At 38.0% G+C, this 24,640-nt stretch overlaps 1 protein-coding gene across 7 annotated transcripts in view; it reads left to right on the top strand.

The window, feature by feature from the left end:
• SDCCAG8 (serologically defined colon cancer antigen 8) overlaps window positions 1-24,640 on the top strand; it is a 243,569-nt gene that overhangs the window by 114,206 nt on the left and 104,723 nt on the right. For all 7 annotated transcript variants that reach the window (XM_018060258.1, XM_013970102.2, XM_005690561.3 and 4 more), the window contains exon 13: window positions 13,556-13,698. In XM_018060258.1, coding sequence (XP_017915747.1) covers window positions 13,556-13,698 — 143 coding nt within the window. The remainder of the gene's footprint in view (window positions 1-13,555; window positions 13,699-24,640) is intronic.

Here is a 24,640-nt window from a genome sequence, read left to right as displayed (position 1 = left end):
GAAGCAACCTAGATGTCCATCGACAGATGAAATAAAGAAGTTGTGGTGTATATATAAAATGGAATGTTACTCAGCCACAAAAAGGAATGAATATGAATCAGTTGAACTAAGGTGGATGAACCTAGAGCCTGTTACACAGAGTGAAGTTAAGTCAGAAAGAGAAAAACAAATGTCAACGCATATATCTGGTTCCATAATCTAGAAAAATGGTACTGATGAACCTATTTAGAGAGCAGTAGAGACACAGTTGTAGAGAATGGCCTTGTGGGCAGAGCAGGGGAAGGAGAGGGCAGGCTGAATTGAGAAAGTAGCACTGACGTATGTACACTGCCACGTGTCAAATACATAGCTCTTAGAAGCTGCTGTCCTGCATTAGGAAGAGCCCCTGGAGGAGGGCATGGCATCGCACTCCAGTGTTCCTGCCTGGAGAATCCCATGGATAGAGGAGCCTGGCGGGCTACAGTCCATAGGCTCACAGAGCGTTGGACAGACTGAAGCGACTTAGTACACACGCACACAGAAGCTGCTGTATAACACAGGGAGCCCAGCCTGGCACTCTGTGACGACCTAGAGGGGTGAAATGAGGGGGAGAGGGGGAAGGAGGCTCAAGATGGAGGGCATATATATTTCCTTATAGCTGATTCACGTTGTTGTACAGCAGAAACCAACACCAACATTGTAAGCAATTATCCTCCAATTAAAAAATAAACATTTTAAGACATGTGCAGTAGAATAGATAGATACCATAGGATTACCAGCTTTGTAAAGCAGGAAACTGCCAAAGATTTAACATGTTTTGCGTTTATCAACTCCATTAATATAGCTCTTAAGGTACTGCTATGAGTAAAACAGAAATATTCTCTTGGATGATAATTCAATTAGGTGAATTTGTAAATAATTAAGCAGTCATTCCAAGGAAGTTTTTATTAGACTGGAAAAAATTTTCACTGGGGTTTTTCCATAGCATCTTGTGGAAAAACCCAAGCAAACTTTTTGGCCAGCCCAGTACTTATAGATACATTAAACTTTGTAGTTATCCAGTAGCCAGGCATTACTGATTCAATCAACTTGCAACTGGGAGTGGGGAGGGGGGAGGAGGAGATTAGGAGACAGTGTTAGGAAGCTGTTTTCAAGTCTTTGAAGTTACAGTCCCTTGACATTTATAGGGACAAATCCCAGGGTCTTTGCTAATGATAGCAAAGGCAATTAATTCCTGCTATTAAATATATTAACGTATTTAACTGACCCATTCACCCTCTAGAATGTTTGTAAATATAGAACTAAAATTATTTGTGAGCCCACTGAAATAAATTCTACTACTGAAATAAACTATATTTCACTATAACATAATGACATTTCAGGAGAGGGTTATGTTCTGAATTTAATTTGTAAGGTAAAATATTCCATATGGTCAAACTTAATTTTGAAAACCTTTTGAAGCATTCAAATTTACATAGTCTACATGGATTTCTATATATATATTGATTTATATGTGTTTAGAACCATGTATTCCTACTACAGTTTCTCAAAAACTTTTTTTTTTTTTGGCCGTGTTGCAGGTCTTATGGGAACTTAGTTCTCCAACTAACAATCAAACCTGGGCCCTTGGCAGTGAGACTGCAGAGATCTAACCATTGGACCACCAGGGCATTCCCTTAAAAACTTTAATTCATATCATTTACTTCTGATGTTGTTGGGATAGATTACTATTTACTCAGACAGAGACCAGATATGAATGAAGACAAGGAGGAAACCAGCCCCCAAAAGTAATACTATCACCTGAGCTCTTTTTTGTAAACTGACCACAGGGCTGTGGTGATTCTTATTCTTGCCCATGAATTTTCTGGCATCGCCTAACAGCAGTGTGAGCTTTGCTTTACAAAAAAGGCTGCTGTATTGTCACAGTGTAACAGAATCAGCTTTGTACCAGATGTCTTAAATTCTTCTCTTGAGATCCGCTCTTGTAGAAAGTTATTTTTTTTGCCATAGATCCATCTCATCTGTTTTGAAAACTTGTTTTGAGAGCTCCTTTAGCTCCAAGGAAGTGCTCCTGAGTATAAGTGATCCATTGATACCACTTCTTTTATCATTATGGAAAGAGGAAAAAAAAAAACTTTTATTAAAACTATTTAAAGAATATTTGCTTAGAGTAAGAATTGATTTAGGAGTCAGAAATGATTAGAAAACTGAAAAGTTTTACCAACTGTTACATATTATATTGGGAAGGCTGAAAGGTCAAATGCCACTTTGACTCTCCTGCTATGTGGAGTCTTTGTGTCATAAAAGATATAAACTTTGGGACCTAAGGCTAAGCACATTCAAACTCCACACCGTCAAGGCTACCCCTAAAATCTGTTGGGGAAATGCTTCTTCAAAGTGAATCTCAGCCAGGGCTTTGCAAATTGAGAGCCTTGTGTTAGCTAGTGTGACATTTGATCCCAGACATCTCAAGTTAATCGTCTCTCAGTGTCTGTCATTGTCTTTTACCCATGCCAAGTTGTAGTTCAAGAGGTTTTAGAATGCACATTTTGTCATTTTTCTTTTTATTTTCTGAAGTTTGTTTAGAAGACAATATACAATATAGTATAAAGAGTATAGGACTTGAAATCAGATTAATCTCGTTTTGAATCCCATTTCTGCCACTATATCATTTTGTATAAGTCACTAAATATCTGTGTCTGTCTTCTCATCATAAAACAAGGATAGGATATTTATGTTTACAAGATTGCCATGAACACAAAATGAGATTAAAAGTAGAAAATCTAATAGTATAAAAAACGAACACAGTGCCTGACACATGAGAAATGATGGCTGGTGTCAGTGTTAGTATTAGGCCTGAAGTAAAAGCATGTTAAATCAATATTGTGTGCCCTCAATGATGATAAGCATGAACAGAACTTCTAGGATGGTATCAGCAACGTTCAGTTATCGAACTCAGGTTTGTTCAGTTTGCTTGCCACTCGAAGCCAATAAATTCAGGGGCAAGTGTCAGTAGAAAGGACAGTGAAAGTGAAGTCGCCCAGTTGTATCTGACTCTTTGCCACCCTGTGGACTGTAGCCTACCAGGCTTCTCCGTCCATTGGATTCTCCAGGCAAGAATACTGGAGTGGGTTACCATTTCCTTCTCCAGGGGATCTTCCCGACCCAGGGATTGAATCTGGGTCTCCCACATTGGAGGCAGATGCTTTAACCTCTGAGCCACCAGGGAAGAAAGGAAAGCTGGTTTATTCAGAAAAGCCAGCAACCTGGGAGAAGGTGCACTTCTGTCCAGGGACCAACTCTGAAGATTCTGCTTAGCCATGAGTTTTTAAAGGGAAAAAAATCATAGTTAATCATTAAAATAGGAGGTAAGATTCTTCATCATTCTTCCATTTCATGCAAACCTTCTGACTTCTAATCTTCCTTAGGATGCTGTCTTGCTCGTGTGATCTGCCTGTGCAATTGGATGCTCTCTTACCCACATAGTGCAACTGCACCTGTGGGCTCTGCCTGCAGATTTACTAAGGGGAACCTAGGGGCAGAGAACCAATCATTCTTTAGCTACTTAATTCTTCATTCTTACACCTTCTAATGCAGGAAAGGCATCAATAGATGAGGCAAGGCATTGTGTACATTCATTAAAGCAGAAATCAGAAGTTAGGTTAAATGCTGTGTCATGATCTCGTCTTTATGGTTAAGACCAGAAGAAAAGAGGAATGAACAGAAAAGGGGCAAAGGAGCCGCTTACACTTCCACATCTACTACAGTAAAGACAACCATTTTTGTCCATTTCTAAAATGACTTTGATATTGCTTATAATATCTTATTTACATAGGCAGGTTTTCCAAGAGTCTAGTTTGGAGAGTGAGTCTTGGTAATACATTTGGCTATTTTCTAGACCAGTGCTATCAAGTAGTATTCTCTGTGATGATGAGATATTTTATACCTGCACTGTTCACTATGGCAGCCGTGATCTATCTGTGGCTACTGAGTACTATGTGATTAATGCAGTTGAGGAGCTATGTTCTCTATTTTAATTAAATTAATTTTATATACCCATAGGTATCTAGTGCAGCTACAGACAACCTTATTAATGTTATGGTAAAGTCATTCTTAACATCAACAAGTTAATAAAAGTGTCAGTGGGTGAATACTCAATTTCAGATGAGTACATTCTTTTTATCCACACAGAACTTGATAGAAACAATTGTTTTCTTTCAAATGATATATTGTTATGTTTTATTTTTCAATATCATGTGCCACTTTATTTTTCTAAATATATTCTATGAATTCGTCCATTGGGCTCTGAGTGATAAATTCACATTTTCAAATTTTGACCACTTCAAAACCACAGGTTCTTCTTTCTCACTGTGCAAGAGTTCCAGTCTTCCTAGTGTTCTGTAGTATTTTTTCTTTTCTCCTCATTTTCTTATGTGTATAAATAAATTACCCTAGATTAATGATTATTAAGTAATTTTTAATTCACATATTTATTAGCAGGGATAAATCACTACCATTGGATTAAAATTGTTCCTATATGCTACTTTTTCATTCCAAGTAAAGTTATTCTTTGGAACTAAGATGACATAATTTTTTAAATGGGTTTTACATTCATTTCTTAAGTCTTTTTTTACTCAGGAAGTCAGGAGAAGTATATATTGAACTTATCTTAATGAAATTCTTTATTTCATTCTATTTAATTTATACTAAAAATATAGTTTTAAATAATCATAAATATACCCTAATTTTTAAAATTAATTTTTATTGGAGTATAGCTGATTTACAATGTTGTATTAGTTTCTGTTCAGCAGCACAGTGAATCAGTTATACATATACATATATCCACTCTTTTTTAGATTCTTTTCCCATATAGGACATTACAGAATATTGACTAGAGTAACCTGGGCTATACAGTAGATTCTTATTAGTTATATATTTTATATATAGTAGTGTATTTATGTCAATCTCAAGCTCCCAATTTATCCCTCTCCCTCTTACCCTCTGGTAACCATAAGTGTTTCTACATCTGTGATTCTAGCAATGGCAACCCACTCCAGTACTCTTGCCTGGAAAATCCCATGGACGGAGGAGCCTGGTAGGCAGCAGTCCATGGGATCGCTAAGAGTCAGATATGACTGAGCAACTTCACTTTCACTTTTCACTTTCATGCACTGGAGAAGGAAATGGCAACCCACTCCAGTGTTCTTGCCTGGAGAATCTCAGGGACGGGGAAGCCTGGTGGGCTGCCGTCTATGGGGTCGCACAGAGTCGGACATGACTGAAGCGACTTAGCAGCAGCAGCAGCAACAGCAGCAGCAGAGTATAATTGACTTACAATATTGTATTAGTCTCAGGTAGGGCCACTGAAGTCAGGTCCCAGGACTGCAGTAATCCTGGATCTGGACCCCCTATAGGCACTATGGAGGCAGCTCATACTCTGGCCTGGCCCAACCCTGACATGTCTGTGCTCACAAAGTTTACAGCTGTTAAAGCTAGATCTGTCTTACCTGGGGAGCTTGTCCATTCAGGGGTTTGGTAGGCACTGAGTTTACAAAGCCAATCATGGCAATATCAATTCATGGTTTGTGTAGCTGCAAGGAGAGATCTTACCTTTTCTTCCTTAGTTGCATGGCCTCTGGAGTTTAGCTGTGGTTTCAGCCCCACAGGGATCTGCTCTCAAGATTGCCCCAGATCACACGAGTCTGCCCCAGCAAGAAAGGGGTACAGAAGTGGTGGTGGCTGTGGTTGCAAGAGTGCCTACTATTGAGGAGATAGAGTGAGGAGGATGAGATGGCAGCCACTGGGGCTGCAGAGGTGGGGACAGGTGCTTGGGGAAGTCTGCAGCTGCATTCACAAGAGAGCCAGCCTAGACTGGAATGAGGTGCTTTGGCCAGTGGCCATGGGCATGTGAAAGTCAGCCCTGATGGGAGTCTCCCTAATGCGCAATGAGGCAGAGGCCAGTGCATGGTGACAGAGGCTGCAAATGTGGCCCTTGGACATCACAGCAATGGCGCTTTGCGTCTGTGGAGTCCAGGTTTGCACCACAAGCATTCAGGGTTATGGGTTTCCTCGCTCCTGTCCCCTCAGGCTGTCTCTTCACAGCTAACAGCAGTCCCCTTTCCGGATGTGTTTCCAAACCCGTGTTTCAGAACCTAGCCCCCATCTGTACCAGTGAGCACACATCTTAGGCTGGGGCACAGACCAGCTGTAAAGGTCTCGCTCTGTTCTGCCCCATTGACCAGCTGTTGTGCTATCCTCTGATAGTCCCCACTGCTCGCATTCTGTCCCAACTGATCTCCCCTCTGTTGAGGAGGCTGCCTCCCTTGTAAAACCTCTTCTGTCCTTCAGCTCCCCCGCCAGTGGTGCTGTTCCCATCCATCTTCCTCTCCTTTTCTTTCTCCCTTCTTTCTTTCATCCTACCTGGTTAGGCCTGGGCCTTTCTTGTCCTTTTAGGGGCCTGAGACCTCTGCTAATGTTCAGCCAGTGCCCTTTGAGAACTGGTCCATTTGTAGATGCATTCTTGATGCATTTGTGGGGAGAGGTGACCTTCACTTCCTCCTTCTCCGCCATCTTGACTCCTTCGCTACTTTTTAAGTTGTATTATCATAAAATCAGTTTTATGAGGTGAAACCAAAAGTTTTTCTTTTTTTTAAGGGGAATAGAATTAGAAGGAATAGGAAATATCTGAGTGCTTCAAATATAATTAGGGTTAGTATTGTTTTATGATATAATAGTTACATTTATACATATGTGTGGGAGAGTGTATATGTTTCTAAACTGTGGCATAACTATGGATCTTACTATGGATCTTGATTAAAAAGAAATTAAAAGCTGTTGGCTAATTTATGGTATAGTATAGAGGAGTAAAATCAGAAGATCTGGTTCAAGACTTAGATTTACTCTTTGGACAATTATTCAATGTTTTTGACCCTTAGTTTCTTTAGAATCCTTTAGAGTGTTCCTTTTGTTCCTTTAGAATGGTTTGTCAGTTATTTTATGTTGAAAAAACTCATGGCTTACAGTAGCAATCATTTATGCTCATGTTTATGAATCTTCAGGTCATCTGGAATTTGACTGATTTGTGCTGCATTTGACTGGTGGTTCTGCTTCAGGCTGTGATTGTTTGAGCTATGGTTTGGGTTTGGTTCTGATCCACATGTATTTATTATTTGGTCCAGGCAAAAGGGACAGCAGCTATTCAAGGCATGCTTTTCTCATGGAGAATCATCAGAATATAAAAACAAAGTCAAACTACAAAAACATGTTTATGACTTCTGCTTTCATTATCAACATGAAAATTCTATTGGCTAATTGAAATGAGATGACAAAGCCCAAAGTCACTGGGGAGATACAGTGTATCTCATTACCAGTGGAAGGAGATAGAAGTGAATATTTGCTGAAGAATAATATAAACTTTTTACATTACCCAAAAACCATTACACCAAATCTTTGCTAAATACTTCATTCTCAAATATAAAAAGACAGCTGAGTATCACTACATATTGGAGGAGAGCTTCTTAATAATAGAGTGTCTAAAACAAATAGTAAAAAAGGAAACTGATGCAGTATTGCAGAGGAGAACATCTAAAATACTTTAATATTTTAATGGAGGCATACAATATTATATTCATATGATAAAAATACCATGCTATATAAAAACAATGAAAAAAGAAATATCTACTGGAATGAAAGATGTGCTAAATTTTTTTTTTAATTCAGTAGAAGTTTTGGAACATGATGTCAAGGTTCTATCTTGGAAGTTAGAATCAGAAGACAAATAGATAAAATTAGGTGATCAGTGCAACAGATCCAAAAACCAATGTCCATGAGTGCCAGGAAAAGGAATTATTAAAATATATGGCATCAGAATATTTTAAAATAAAAATATAAGAAAAATTATTCAAACAAAAGAAAACCTCCAGATTAAAAAGGGCCTACTGAAAACCCAGCACAATGTATGAAAAAAGACCCATTCCAAGGTCTAGCATTGTAAAGTTGCAAAATTCCAGAGGAAAAATATTATAAAGGCTTTTAGAAACAAAAAAGAAATCACAGACTATTAGGAATCATAATAGCATAGGGCTTTTTAGTTGTAGTATTACAATTGTAATATTACTGTCCCTTAAAAATCCTGAATGAAAGTTAATTTCAGCATAGATATTATACCTAGCCAAACTATCAAGTGGGCTTCCCTAATAACTCAGTTGGTAAAGAATCTGCCTGTAATGCAGGAGACCCCAGTTCGATTCCTGGGTCAGGAAGATCTGCTGGAGAAGGGATAGGTTACCCACTCCAGTATTCTTGGACTTCCCTTGTGGCTCAGCTGCTAAAGAATCCACCTGCAATGTGTGAGACCTGGGTTTGATCCCTGGGTTGGGAAGATCCCCTGGAGAAGGGAAAGGCTACCCACTCCAGTATTCTGGCCTGGAAAATTCTGTACAGTCCATGGGGTCACAAAGAGTAAGACACAACTGAGTGACTTTCACTTTAAACTATCAAGGATATGCATGGAATAACAACATACTCAGGCATACAGATACTTTTTGAAAATGCATTATTTGTGTACCCTTTCTTGTGAAAGTTACCTGGAGAATGTATTTCAACTACAGAAGTGGGTAAACTGAGAAACAGGATGACTTAAAACACATAAAACAAGAAACTCTAATAGGAGCATGTGTAAGAAAATCAACCAAATCAGAGATCAACCAGGCTAGACATGTCACCAAGCAGCATATATCTAGGAAAATAATTTAAAGGAACTAATGATTTACTGATATGTTTCACTGTTGAAAAAATATTATTAATGGGTATTTGACAGAACTGTTTGAACATTTGGGGGAAAAAATGTTACTTACCTAGAAAAATAAACTATTAAAAAAGCAAGCAATTAATTTTATAAATAATAAAAGATTTTTACAAGAAAATTAATTTAAGCAGAATAATGCTTGTCTCAGTAATGAACAGTATTTCTATAATCATTATAATGTAAATGAACTATCGACTAATGATTTAACCAAAATTGTTATAGAGGAGGATGAGGTGGGTATATTGGGTGGTGTAAGAGAGATAAATCACTACCTTTTTTAATATAGGAAATCAACACGGTTGAGTTCTTAATCACTCAGTCGTGTCCAACTCTTTGCAACCCCATGGACTGTAGCCTGTCAGGCTCTTCTATTCATGAGATTTCCCAGGCAAGAATACTGGAGCTGGTTGCCATTTCCTTCTCCAGGGGATCTTCCCCACCCACAGATCAAATCCTCATCTCTTCCATCTCCTGCATTGGCAGGTGGATTCTTTACCAATAGTGCCACATAGGAAATCAATAGATGAAGTTTATGTAGGAAATCAAAGGATAGCATGATAAAAGTGAAAGTCGCCCAGTTGTATCTGACTCTTTGTGACCCCATGGACTGTAGCCCACCAGGCTCCTCTGTCCATGGAATTCTCCAGGCCAGAATACTGCAGTGGGTAACTGTTCCGTTCTCCAGGGGATCTTCCCAACCCAGGGACTGAACCCAGGTCTCCCACATTGCAGGTAGATTCTTTACCATGTGAACCACCAGGGAAGCAAGTATGTTATTTTAAAGTAGGAATATAAGTATCAGGGATGGATACTATGTGCCATTGAGGATTTGGCTTAGAGATGGGGGAAGGAAAGAGCACAGGCACTACCTTTCCTTGTTAGGAGCCACTGAGTACTATTTGACTTAAATTAGGCACATTGCTTTGATAAGAAAATCTAATAAGTAATGAAAAGAAATGATTAATAAGAAAATTCTGTGCATTATAGATTATAAATGAATAGTAGTCTCTGTTTCTCCATGTCCCTCCTTGGTAGTGTTCTCCTAAGGTAGCCACTTTTAACCATTTCTACTTTTAGTTATTCAGATTTTTGGATGACATCACTGATTCAATGAACATGCACTTCGTCAAACTCCTGGAGATAGTGAGGGACAGGGAGGGCTGGTGTACTGCAGTCCATGGGGTCACAAAGAGTCAGACATGACTTGACAGTTGAACAACTTTTAGTTCTTCTGGCGGTTACATTCATGACTTGAAATACACCTTTTGATAAAGCATAAAGCTATCCAGACTCGTCTTTGCCCAGTTAGCCAGGAGATGTCCATATCAAACTGCACTGTACATTGCAGGTTAATAGAGTGCTTTGAGAGTAGTGTACAATTGGCCTATGACTGTTGTGGTCTTTCATCCCTGAGCCACTGTATACAGCCAAGGAATCAGCCCTGACCTAGTTGGGCAAAGCAAAGGGTTATCCTGCCAATGGGAGTATGGCATTTCTGGCAAGAGATTCCTCTTCTAACTGTTGGAGTTGGTGCCATGGCAGATTTTCCTGACTCGGGGAGTAAGTGTTGAGCCCTGGTCCAGCTGGTTCGATTATTTGTTGATTTTGATTATCTGCACCAATAAGCTGTTTCTCTGGCACAGATAATCAGAATCAGGCAGTAACTTTCCATCTTCCTAACAAAAATGCTTTTTGCATTTTGAAATTATAATAAAGTTTTATTCAGTGTCCTCCAAAAGAGTGCTTATCCAGAAATTTTATTGAATTAAATTAAGAACTCTTTAGTGCTCAGGGATAACCATGAATCCTTAGGCAGGTCTTTTTCCTTTACTTATATTTTTGCTCTTCTTGAAAGGTAGAGAAAAATCAGCAGTAATGATACCACCTGTTTTTTATTCAGCTCTTGCTATATCCTGGGCACTCTGGTAAGTATTTGCCATCTCATTTTTGTCTTCCCAATAGTTTTAGAGCTTTCTAGAGTTAGCACTCCCATTTTATTTTATTTATTTATTTTTTTAATCTATTTGGCTGCTCTGGGTCTTAGTTGCAGCATGTGGGATCGAATCTGGGCCCCCTGCACTGGGAGCTCAGAGTCCTAGCCACTGGACCACCAGGGAAGTCCCAGCACTCCCATTTTAGACTGAGGAAACTGGTAAGAGTTGAGTGACTTGTCCAAGGTCACAGAGCTGGAGAGTGCCAGAGCTGTGTCTGAGCCCTGATTTCTGTTGATTCTTGGGCCCATGTTCTTTATCTCTATGTTTGACTGGAATTCAGCACAGTGTTTGACTTTTTATTATATGAGACTAAGAAAGCAGCTATTTTATACATAAAACCTGATTACCAATATAAGGTTACATACATTATTGTTGTTGGATGGTGCTTATAAAAATTGTTGCACCTTTTCTTTTGAAAGAAGTTTAGAATTTTATACATCTTCTATTTCTGTCACTGTGTAGTGTCCTCTCAACTCAAAATTCTGGAGTCATCTTTGTTATCTTCCGATATCTATCCTTTTATTTACATGTACTCATCGTGTTCTCTTTATGTTTCTGTTTTAACTGTCACTACTTCTTATATTTGGAGTATTGCAACCATCTTTTTGTGGTCTACTATTACTGCCAGTCTCAACTGTCTTAATGAGCATACACATTAATCCAGTATTTTGAAGCTCAGCTTCTCTCATGTTGCATACTTGTTTAAATCATTATTTCCTCATTATCTATAAGGAAAAATACAGCTTTATAAATCTAGAATTTAAAATGTTTGATAATTGGTCTAATCTATCATTCCATGAGTTTATGTGGCCTTACCTTCTTTCCCACTTTTCTTGCCCATGCTAGTATATCCTTAATCTGGCCTATTGAAGCACACATTTTCTCTAAGACTCATTTGTTGTTTTTTACATGCTTGATATTTTGGTTGTTTTTGTGTGTGTGTTTGTCTCATTTATTCAACTGAATTGCTAAGTCCTGAGTGTGGATGTGAAAACTCTGAGTCCATCATAATATTTAGCATAGTTTCTTGCACATAGCACTGTGTAAAAATATTAATGGATAAATTTTTGTAATTTTCTGGTGGTTCAATGGTAAAGAATTCGCCTGCAACACAGGAGATGTAGGAGACGTAGGTTTGATCCTTGGGTCAAGAAGATCCCCTGGAGGAGGGCATGGCAATTCACTCCAGTGTTCTTGCCTGGAGAATCCCATGGACAGGGGAGCCTGGTGGGCTATAGTCCATAGCGTTGCAAAGAGTCAGACTCAACTGAAGTGACTGAGCATGAGCAGGAGCAAAAAGAAAATTAATGGATACATTTTTATAATTTTAAAATTAACATGTAATTCCAGTTCTTTGCTTTTTTGTTAATTTCATAAATGTTAGACCAAACTTAGTAGGCTAGGCTTTTCTCTTCTGTTTTTCTATCTTTTTAATTATATTGCATAATGAGATAGGAATGTACTGATAAAACTTTAACAATTTAAAGTATTTTAAACAAATCAGTTTCACTTAGTAATCTAATCTGAAAGATATAGAAAATCTGAATGAAAGCAATATGCTCATGAATTACATAATTTTTTAAAAATAGCTTATATGTTATTTTATTATATGGTAATGTACAGTTTTGATGGAGATAAACTGAATATTTGTAGTACAATAAATGTAGAAAAATAAACAATTTATCCTGGCTGATATATTCAGTGTAGTTGTAGATTGTTCAGAATACTGAGTAATAACACGAGAAAATTTGAAATGTATTAAATACTAAGTTTAAAGCTCTACTTAGACATGGTTTTGTTTTCCAAGAGTGGACTGTATTTTTGTTTATAAAGATTGCTTCTTGATTTCTGCTGAATTGAAAATATTTCACTCTTTACTTCCCCTGTTTTGTTTTTCTTGTTTTAATGGCCTGAATATTTATCTCTATTTTCTTTTTTTTTTTTAATTATGGATGTTCTATAATAAATAAATATTTGTACTTTAATGTGTAAATTATTTAAACCATGTTCTATGTAAAGTATTTTTGCTTTGAAATATTTGAGTTTTGATAAGAAAGTATAATTTCATACTGAAACCAAAGAATAAGCTATTATAGATTTTTATATATTTTGATGTTTATATTTGTTAATCTCAGAGTGGTTTTATTGCCTTTTAAATGCAATTTTAATGCAATATTATTTTAGCTCAGCAATGTCATACATTCAAAATGCTTGAAATTTCTCATTTTATTTTTTCCTATAAGTATTTTTTTCCAAATAATACTGTGTATCATAGTGATGTCTTCTTTTACACCTCATATTTTTCTAAAAGATATCTTAAATTATTTTACCATTTAATTTGATTTTCAAAACATCCAAATGAAACCATAAATGTGTCTTTTAAAATCAAGTCTCACATTTGATGTAAATGACTACACATGTCTGATCTAATCTCACAAACAAAACTGTTATATTTAAAAAGTAGTGACTTTTTAAGTTCGTATTATTTTTTAAAGAGACTGAGCCTTAGATTCAAAGCACAGATTATCCATTTTGACTATCCTCATTTAATCATTTCATTTTTAAAATTAGACTGCATCTTACGATCCAAAAAATCCTCACTAATGTGCATTTCTGGCTGGGTTAATTCCCTTTGTCATAAAGTGGAAGCTAGCCTAAATTTTCTAATAATTTTTCATCATATTGAAATTCATGGCAAAAATAAAAATGAGGTAATTTTGAATTCAAGTGCATATATTTTATAGTGATACTCTTCACCCTCTTCTCTCTGCCTAAGGAAATAGAGAAATTGAGTTTAGAACTGAGTGAAAGCAAGCAGCGCTTGGAACAGCAGCAGGAGAAGGCAACCCGGGCCAGAGAGGAGTGCCTGAAACTGACAGAACTGCTGGGCGAATCCGAGCACCAACTGCACCTCACCAGGTACTGCCTAATCCCATTATGCACCATAGCACCAATTTCATTCCTCGGATTTTTGCCACAGGCTTCCAAACAGTTGTTAGAGTTAAGTCTTAGTCATTCAATTCACACACAGTTTTTAGGCATATTAAGAAAAGTGGAGATGTGGTAAGCAAAACACCCAGACATGTGAATGATAAGTGTGGCAGGGAATTACTGATAGATTACAAAACCTTTCATCTACAATGCTCAAATATTTAGGTGACTCTATCAATATAAGCAAAATGACATATTTCTTCTACCATAGCCACTACCTCTCCTGTTAATTTTATGTCTAATAAAAATGTTGAACTGAAGTATCTGAGGAATATATTTAGGGAAATAGTGAGATACTGTCAGTGGTGAAAGAGACAAAACAAAGATATCCTAAGATGCAAACTGAGGTGGAAGTGCTACAGAATAAGCACCCTGAGTCCTAAGGAGGTGTAAAAGTTAGAGATGGAACTGATCGACGCTGTTCATGTTTAAACCATTACTATAACCCTGCTTATACCATTGTGGTTTCAAATTACATCACTTCCATCATGAGATATTTTGATGTGAGAGCATCATTGTCATAAAACTTTAGTGAATACATAGCTCAGCCCTAAATTAAAAAATACATTTTAGGTAGTAAACATTGAGAAATTTGTTATATTGAAAACACACACAACATGCTTAAATATACAGACACAGAGAAAAATTCAAACTGAGATTATAGGTGTTTCACAGTACCATATAGATGGTTTCTTTTCCTTTCAAGTTTTAGTACAATTTTTCAGTTTTCAGATCAAGCCTTTGGGTTTGTTCAATTCTTAGAGTGTTTCAGTTTTTAGAGAGAACTTTGTCTAAATACCTACATAAGTTTATAAAATGTGGTTTATTCATAAATTAGAAAAACACTGGTCTTCTAATCATAGTAAAATGTTGAATTTAAACTATGAAAGGGGACTGATCCCTTTTACATTAAATATGACAATGTAATTCTGAGCACGGTATGATAACAGATGGAGAAAAGCACCACTTGAACAGCCTGCATTTGGAGAAAAAAAATATTCTAGAGGTTGTTGAACCTCCCAAAGTTTTTGGTTAGTGTTAAGATGCCTCTAGTTCTGTTAAAATCAAACTTTGTTAAAAAACATTTTGTTATGATAATATTCCAAATGGTTTGCCAACTTCCCTTTTAAACAATGAAAGAAAAGAGAAGAAAGGAGGGAAAAGAGAGAAAGGAAAGAAATGAAAGGAAGAGAATAAATTATTTATACACGTGTGATATCTGGAAAAATCCCAATAGTTGAAACACTTTATTAAGAAAAAAAAATTGCTTAATACTGCAGAATAATAGCCATTCTTTTAATGCCCATTTAAATTATTTCACTATAGAAGTGAGAACATAATGTTAACATAGTTCCTATGGTTATTTAATCTTAGAAGTTTCAGAATTTAGCTTGATCATGATATTTAATAGTTTTTCTTCTCTGTCAGACTTTCACTGAGAACCGACCATTTGTGTGCTAAGTACTACTAACCCACAGAAATAGGACAGCTTTTAATGTGTCAGTGTGGCTGAACTTCAATAAATAAATATTAATGCTGGTTTTGCCCACTTTGCCACTCTGTCTTATTCAGAGAGTGAATTTCTGAAGTCAAAGTCCATAGTTTTCCTGTGCTGTATCAGTTTGTGCTGTCTGACAAGATCCATTTCTTGCAAGTAGAGCATATTAAGATGCAGCAACTGCTGAAAATGGACTGGTGGTAACTAATTCCTTTGTTCTTAAGAAAAACGGTTTTGCTTGGTTCCATAGAAAGCTTCTTCTATTGAGCTTTATTTACTACAAGTCTACAGAAATTTAACTTAGTTTTATAGAAAATAAAGCTTAATTATCCATTTTCTAAATGCAGTACTCTTTCGTAAGCATTTTACACTTAGTTTATGTTCATGTTTTATAAAATCCACCTTCATAAATTTAAAGATGACAATAAAAATGAAAGGAACTGTATATATCTCTGTTTTGCACAGAAAATGACTTGCTTGTTGGACTAAACATTTCTGATACACAATTTGGGGTTTTTTTTTTAGCATTTGCTTCCCTTCACCATTCTTTATTGATTTATATACTCAAGTGTGTGGCTGAGAAATTTCATCTATTTCTTTTTAGCTGGAATGAAAAAATCTAACACAGGTAACAGTTCATTTAGCCTTAATTTAAATATTTTGAATGTCATATTCTAAACAAAGTTTAAGATTAAATATGAAAAAGATGCGATAAAATAGTGATAAAATAAGGATTTCAAATTTTCTAGGGCAAATAAAATTTTTAAAATGAGTAGAAATTTATAGGTCAATCTGTCACTTCTTTTGGAATTTCCCTTTTTTATCTAATTAGACTTAAAAACAGAAAATAGAAATTCAACATTTTTTGAAGGACTCAATTAGTAAATATACCATCCCCTTATTTAATGAGTATTTATTGAGCACCTACTATCTTTTACGTGCATTGGTTGGCCCTGGACATAGAGAGAAAAAAAATCTCAGGTCCTGTCTTTAGGTTGTTCACATTCTACAAAGGAGCCAGATCTATATATGCAATTAGAGTAGAGTGTGACAACAGTGTGCTGAGAGAAATTAAGACTGCCACAGAAGCACACAGGAAAGAGAACTGTCTCATTCAGTTAATTGGAGGTGAAGGGCATAGGGAAAGCTTTCTGAGTTCATGACTAGGAGTCCTCAAAGTAGAGAAGGGTGGGGCAAACACCCCAAGTAGAGGGAACAATGTATGCAAAGACGTAAAGTTGGGAGAGAATGTAGACTCTACAGTTACTTTAGGTGTTTGGACCAGAGGAAGGGTGTTGTGGGCCATATTCTGGAATTTTGGCCATTCTGAGAATAAGGGATTACTCTTAATGTAATATTAAGGGCTTCTAACATGGTCAGCTTTTGGGGTTAGGATCCCGACTCAGACAGCTGTAGGGTGAACTTGGAGAGCTGATGCAGGAGACGAGAAAACCAGTTAGGACAGAGTTGGTAACTACAGCCCATAGGCCAAATCTGGTGCATCATCTGTTTCTAAAGTGATCCCTGAGCTAAGAATTTTTTTTTATATATACATTTTTAAATGACTGGGAGGAAAAAAGAAAAATAATATTTTATGACACACAAATATCATAAATAAAATTTTATTGGACACAGCCGTGATTATCCTTTGTGTATTATGTGTAGCATTTCCATGGCAGAATTGAGTATGATCCTCAAAGCCTAAAATATTTATTATCTGGCCCTTCATAGAAAAAGTTTACAGCCCCTCAGTTGGGAGGCTTGTTTAACTCAAGAAGTCAAGAGAGCTTGAACTATGCTAGGATCAAATGTATATTTAAGGAAGGTAATTGAAAGGCACTGTGAAAACAGATTGTGGAAGAGATGATTGGCAGGGGCTTCAATCAGAATGTAAGTACAGTAGTAGTCCTCAGCTGTGTGTGCACCAGGAAAATGGGAAGGATACAGTGTCTTCAGGAGGCATTTAGGGCAATGATAAGAGAATTAAAGATGATTCCTGACCTAGAAGACTGGGATGGGGAGAGGGGAGGAGGGAAGGGATATGTGTATAATTATGACTGATTTGTGGTTTTGTACTGCAGAAACCAACATAAAATTGCAAAGCAATTTTCCAATTAAAAAAGTTTAAAAAGATGATCCCAAAGCTTCTAGCCTGTGTTAAGTGGATGATCCATTAATTCAACTAGGGAATGTTAAAGGAGTAGCAGAGGAAAGACTATGCTTTATTTTGGAGCTCTGATGGAGATGTCCAGTGTAGATCCAGTGTGAGGAGAAAGATCAGGACAGAGGTTTAGACCTGGATGCTTTTACATAAAGATATTGTAGCCAAAGGAGTGGGTAGAAGCACATAGAGGGAACCATGTTTTCAAGAACTGTGGAAGAATAGCCAAGGAAATGAAATGGGGCCTTCAGTGTGTAAGAAAAGAATAAAGCGTGGTTCAGGTATACTTTTGGTGAAGAAACGATTAGAACCATACACAAGCTAACAAGGGTTGGGGGGCAGATATCCTAGGATTGAGGAAACTGAGTTTTGGTATCTTCTCACTGTCTTTGCAACTTTTGACAAATTACTTAATTCTTTGAACATGCATAATCACCTGTAAAGTTAGGGTAGACAAGATGATTTCTAGGTTATCTTCCAACTCTGATAGCCAGACAACATGAGTTAAGACAATGCATTATTAAATTCCTGTTTCTGGGCATTAGGTGCTTAAATTGCTTGGAGTATCCTTTGCTCAAAATGTTTCCTTAGTTTGTGAAGTTCAGAGAGATTTCATAGAAATGCCCTTCATACCGCCATTTACATTCATCATAATTTAGGCTCTGGTGACTTCTCTTAAGGGTTATGAAAATGCTCTCCTAACATCCTTCCAGTCTCTTTTGCCAGCCACTGCTGTGTGTATTCATAAGCACTGTCTTGACTCAGTCACGGAATCCCATGAACAGAGGAGCCTGGAGGGCTACAGTCCATGGGGTCGCAAAAAGTCAGGCCTGACTGAGCGACTGAGCGCGCATGCGCACGACTGGCTCCCAGCCTTCTAATCTTATTTCCCTGCTACCAGTTCCATCCTCTCACAGGCTGCTTCCCAGTGTGTGATTTAAGCAGATGCAGACCTCCTTTGACTTTTGGTCTCTCCTCTCCATTTACTACTCTGTAAACCCAGAATACCCCTTTGAGCTTCTTCAGCCCTGTTATAATCTTATTTTCCAGGTTTCCCTGAAATCTTAATTTTTCCGCTGTAGTCCTCCCTGAGGACCCATGCTAGAGGGAGCACATCTCCCTCTGAATCCTCCTTCCCGCTTAGAGCTGAAGGCACTTGCTACTACTACACAAATTCCTCAAAACAGGGAAAATGAACATCAGAAAAAATAAATTCATACTCTAAAGATTTATATGTATCTGCTTGTCTTCTCTTCTGTGATGTATTGTTCTTCAAATGGGAGGAGAGATCTTATAATATTATAGTTCTCAGGCACCTAGCTTAGCTCTTTGCAAAGAGTTGGAGTTCAGTAAGTCATTATTATAAGAATGGTTAATACAAGTTTATGACTGTTTATTCAAGCCCAATATTGATGTGTGTGAATATATGTATATCTATGTATTCTCAGATATATCAGGTAAAAAATATGAGATGGAACAAAGATGAAAAATTTTCTTGGGAATTTTTCTTGTACATATTATACTATGTTATGATTTTATAACTTTTTTTCATTTTTAACTTAGTATGCACATATATGTTTAAGTTTAGTCAAATTAAATGATAACCCTTCTAACAACTCAGTAGGTTTGGTAAAGTGCCTCTCACCTTACTTGAAAACCTCACATACACACAGAATTTCAAACTAGAGATCTCTATAATTAAAAGATAGTCCCTCTGAGAGTGTTTGAAACCAGGCCTGATAAACATGATCATTAAACATACATAGCCTAGTATACATGAAAACAAAAGCAAGGCTACTCCCTTCCCACTTATGTCTTTGCTAATAGTAATCAAATAACTTCTTTGTTTTCCATAACAAACCTCCAGCTATGTTTAAAAATATATGTTCATGTATTTGCTCACTCTCCATGGAACATTTCCTATTATAAGACACTATCCTAGGGATGGTGGGAGACATAAATATTAAATAGCTTCAGATGCTGCCCTTCAGAAGCTTATAGGCTAATGGGGGCAAAAAGAAAATACACAAAGAGTTGGTAAGATAAATGATAAGATCCAGAAAGGATTTTTCAGATTTTATGCAAACAGAGGGACAGATAATTTCTTATTATCCTTGGTAGCATTTGAATATAGGAAAATGGAAATGAAGGACATTTCATGGGAAATTCCAGGGGCCAAACTGGCATTTGGGAGGTACACATGTATACATGAGAAAGTTAAATACATACAAGTATCAGTCGGCTTCCATGATAGCTCAGTTGGTAAAGACTCCGCCTGCAATGCAGGAGACCCCGGTTTGATTCCTGGGTCAGGAAGATCCCTTGGAGAAGGGATAGGCTACCCACTCCAGTATTCTTGGGCTTCCCTTGTGGCTCAGCTGGTAAAGAATTCACCTGCAATGTGGGAAACCTGGGTTCAATCCCTGGGTTGGGATGATCCCCTGGAGAAGGGAAAGGCTACCCACTCCAGTATTCTGGCTAGAGAATTCTGTGTATGGGTTGTATAGTCCATGGGGTCACAAAGAGTCAGACATGACTGAGTGACTTTCACTTCACTTTCACTTCACTTTCACTTTCATTTTCATCAGTCTCTGAGGTTAAGAATACGTTCATTTTGGGTCTGCGTGGTACCATGCCACATGCAGTGGCTTTTTAAAAAATAATAACAGGTGTTAGCTAAAGACAAGTGGCCATCACTTACTGAACCTCTACTGTGTTCTGGGAACTGAGCTGAATGCTTTTCATTGAGCTCTCACAATAACCGTGTAAGGTGAAGGCTATTATTTCCTTGTTTTACAGTGGATACAACTAAGGCACAAAGAAGTAAAATGATTCATCTAAGGTCACACAACTGGTCTATCTTTGAAACCCAGAAATTTGCCTGCAAAGCCTATATAGTTATCCATCAGGCTGTAGTTCTCTGTGAGTTGGTTTTCTATGTGAGTTAGTAGGGAAATGGATTAATGCGATCATTTCCAAAAGACAACCAAGAAAACCAATAACATAAATTTATAATAGAGAAAAGTGTTAGCTGCTCTCTTATCAGTTCAGTTCAGTCGCTCAGTCATGTCTGACTCTTTGCGAACCCATGGACTGCAGCACACCAGGCCTCCCTGTCCATCACCAACTCCCAGAGCTTACTCAAACTCATGTCCATTGAGTAGGTGATGCCATCCAACCATCTCATCCTCTGTCATCCCCTTCTGCTGCCTTCAGTCTTTCCCAGCATCAGGGTCTTTTCAAATGAGTCAGTTCTTCACATCAGGTGGCCAAAGTATTGGAGTTTCAGCTTCATCATCAGTCCTTCCAATGAATATTCAGGGGTGATTTCATTTAGAATTGACTGGTTGGATCTCCTTGCAGTCCAAGGGACTCTCAAGAGTCTTCTCCACACCACAGTTCAAAAGCATCAATTCTTTGGCACTCAGCTTTCTTTATAGTCTAACTCTCACATCCATACATGACTACTGGAAAAACTATAGCTTTGACTAGATGGACCTTTGTTGGCAAAGTAATGTCTCTGCTTTTTAATATGCTCCCTTATACACTGATAAAAATACCAGTTGATGAATTGTCATCTTAGCTTGTGATTTTCCTAAGAAACAGTGTCCTTTGGTGCATCATTCACCTTAGTCATTTAATGTATTATAATAAAGCTATCACGCTACTTCTTCATTTCTTTTGTACCCAAGAGAAAAGAGAGGCTTTTATTAAAAAGTGGAAATTCCTTCACGTATTTGTTTTTGACATGTCCAAACATCTTTAAAAAGCTATAGAATTTAAGTCCCTCTCACAAGACTACCACTTACATACATAGTGGGCAGATTATATAAAGTGATATTACATATTGAAACAACCATTTCTGAATGCTTGTGTAATTGTTATTGAATTCTGATTGAGGCAACCACTTTTCTCCATAACTATCATGCGTGTACTGAAACACATTCTTTTGAATCCTGTATCTTTTTCTCAGATCTAATCTGGAGGGAAATTACTACAGGAAGTCTTCCCTGTTTATTTTCCATAGAATTTAGAAATTGAATTGCAAGAAATGCAAAAGAGGGGCCAAACTGCCAGTAATCCTGCAGGCTCCAGCTTATATCAGCAGAGCTCCCTTTAAAATGTGTATTTCCCCTTTTACATAAATAATGTTTTCAAGGATATGTACTTTGAAGAACTTCTCAGAGCAGGAATCTAAGGGCAATTCATGATGCGGGTAATTATGCGATGACATAACTTTTGTGATCTAGATGGGACGATTTAACCTTATGACCGTGAGATGTAGAAGCTTGAACTTTAGAATTTGTGTCTTTTTGAGAGTGAAAAAGAGTGTAAGAGAGGAGTCACCAGGTTATCCAGTTATGATGGGTGCTTTAACTTTGGGAGGATGATTAAATCTTCCATTCCAGAGCCTTTAGCTTCCAGGTAGTAACTGTTGGTTGGGCTTTCCCCAGTGGCTCAGTGGTAAGGAATTCGCCTGCAATCCAAGAGACACAGGAGATGTGATTTCGATCCTTGGGTCAAGAAGATTCCCCTGGAGGAGGGCATAGCAACTCACTCCAATACTCTTGCCTGGAAAATTCCACGGACAGAGGAGCCTGGAGGGCTACAGTCCCTAGAGTCTCAAAGAGTCGGACACAACTGAGCACAAGTACCTTCCTGAATTTAGTGGTTTGACTTCTCAGATTGCCAGTATGAGTGAGGACTCTTTGGTTGAGGTAAACAGAAACCCCAAAAGGGGGAATTGATTAGTTTGATGACCAGGCCATGTAAAACCCAGGTGTGGCTAGGGCCTCAGGCTTTCTTGGACCAGGGACTCAGCATGAGTGCAGTCATTTCCTGTCAGTCGCAGGGCTCGACTCCTGTCTGAGTGTTGGTTCATTCTTTCAGGTGCTTCCATACCATGGAGCCACATCCCTCAATCTAAACTAAAGATAAAGGAGATGGCTTGTTTTCAAACTGTAAGGACGTGATTTCTTGGCTCCTCCACTTCCAATTTGAAACCTTCAGTTCAAATTTCAAAACTGAGTCATGTGCACACACACCATTTTGGGTCCTGGGGCTGGCAGCCTCAGCAAAACCCCAAGAGTAAGGGAAGAGAGTTGCAGTAAGCAAGGGGGAGGTTGTCAGAGATCTTGACTAAATGTAAGAACAGAGGTCCCTTCTATGTCCTCTACTGTCTTTTTAGCAGTCTCGACTTTTTCCTTTGGCTAAGGGATGATTGGGAATGGAAAGAAGAGAAAGAAGAGTACCTCTCTGTCATGTTGGCTTGAGAATGATATTCTCCACTTTCAACATAAGTCTAAGGAGGCATGATCAGTTCTCCACAGGGATGCTCTGTGGTTCTATTTAGAGAACTCTTAGAATATAAAAAGAGAGATGAAAAGGACGCATAGATGAATGTCTAGCACGTGCCAAGCACTGTGCCTGGCTTCAGATAACAGTGGTTTAGTAAATGTGGTCCATGGTGGGCTGTGTGTTACTACTCTGTGGCAAGATAAATCCAAGATGAGAGTGTTTGGAAATGTTTTTATAATTTTAAATTGCCACTACATCCACATGCAAGATCAGTATGCTCTCTCTCTCTCTTTTTTTTTTTTTGTATCTTTATTTTTTTCTAGTGGTTCTTTTTTTTCATTTTACAAAGTTAATGCTTTGCGAAAGATTAGGTATTATTTATAAAAATGATATTTTACATAAGAAGTTTGAAACACCCTGCTTTCTCAGTGAGAACAACAAGCCTGAAGAAGCTGAGTCTTGGAAAAGGGAACCAAAAAGTCACACAGCGGGAAGAGGGAGTGAGAATAAAGGAGGCAGAGTTTTCACTGGATCCATCAAACTCTAGAACCTGTGATCTGGAATTTGTATTCACAAATAAGTATAAAAACATATTTGAGAGCTAAATAGGAATACTTTGGGGACTGTAAAGTGTCAGTTCATGGGCCAGGAAGCAGGCCTTTTTCCTCTCTGTGTCTTTAGCACCCAGTTGGGCAGTAGGTTGTTTGACAAGATCTCTGTAAATGCTGGATTAACATACCTTTCCTCTCTATTGTTAGTGAAAATTTGGAAGGACTAGCACTCTTTTTCAGGTGACAACAAGCTTAGGTCAAAAGACCAGGCTTTGAATATCTCTTCTTTTGAAGGGAATGGTATAACATTGACATGTATTCTTGCTATTCCATAGTGAACTGTATCTTTTTTTCCCAGATTATTGAGGAATTTTTAGCCTAAAGTTTCCATTTAAAAGTTAAGCTCATTTTTTTTTCTTATACTCCTTTCATGAATAAATTAAGCAGAGAACGTGTCAAAAATAATTTTAAATGGATATATGTGCAACCAACATCTTTAAGTCTTGAAATAGACGGCCTTGGTACTGTTTTAAATTGCGTCCTCCTTTCCTTCCCTCCTCCCCACCCCCCACCACCCCCCTCCCCAGTATCAGAGGGAGCAGGCTGTCAGGGAGCCTGGAAAGACGCTGCATTTCATTGTGCTGGATGCCACATTGCCTGAGTCCACTCTGCTCCACCTGTCTGACCGGCTAAGAACCCTCGTCTAGGTGTAGCCCAGGGCAAGAGAGGTTAGAGTCTGAGGCTACCAGAGAATGGTCTCTGCAGGTTCTGCTTAACGTTTGTCAAGCCCAAATGTGCGTGCAATGAACATCCACACTGGGGATGTACTCTTCTCCCTGCCACACAGGCCCACAGCCTGGAGCATGGTGGCGGTGGCTGCCAATTCATTTTCTGAGGAAGCCCAGAGGAAACCGAGAAAGTATTACCCACACCACTCGCCTGACTCAAAACACTGAACATCAACCTCAGTGAAAATAGGAGGAAAAAAAAGCAAGAGCAGAATTGTTATCCTAGTAGCCCTCAGTCTAAATATGTCTCTGCAGGAAAGATCTGCTGTCTAAAACTAATTTAAGGTAAAAGAAGTATTTAAAAAATCACCAACTTAATATTAGGCATAGGCCACTTGTTATTTAACATCTCCCTGATACCCACAGAGTGGGTGAATGTATACCCACTATACCCCAGGTAAGGGTGAATATTGGTTGGTAAATCCTGGAATCAAAGCCCATTTTAAGGATCCTGAGGAAAGACGAGGCTTGGAGTACAATCAGTCTCCCCAGTGCCTATCTCGGGCCTTGTCTCATGGAGGACAAGGGCCCAGTTCAAGTAAGAAAAGAAAGAAAGTCAAGTCGCTCAGTTGTG

The sequence above is a fragment of the Capra hircus genome, chromosome 16 (genome assembly GCF_001704415.2).
Source record: "Capra hircus breed San Clemente chromosome 16, ASM170441v1, whole genome shotgun sequence".
In the NCBI taxonomy this organism is placed as follows: Eukaryota; Metazoa; Chordata; class Mammalia; order Artiodactyla; family Bovidae; genus Capra; species Capra hircus.
This window is presented reverse-complemented; position numbering and strand designations above follow the sequence as displayed.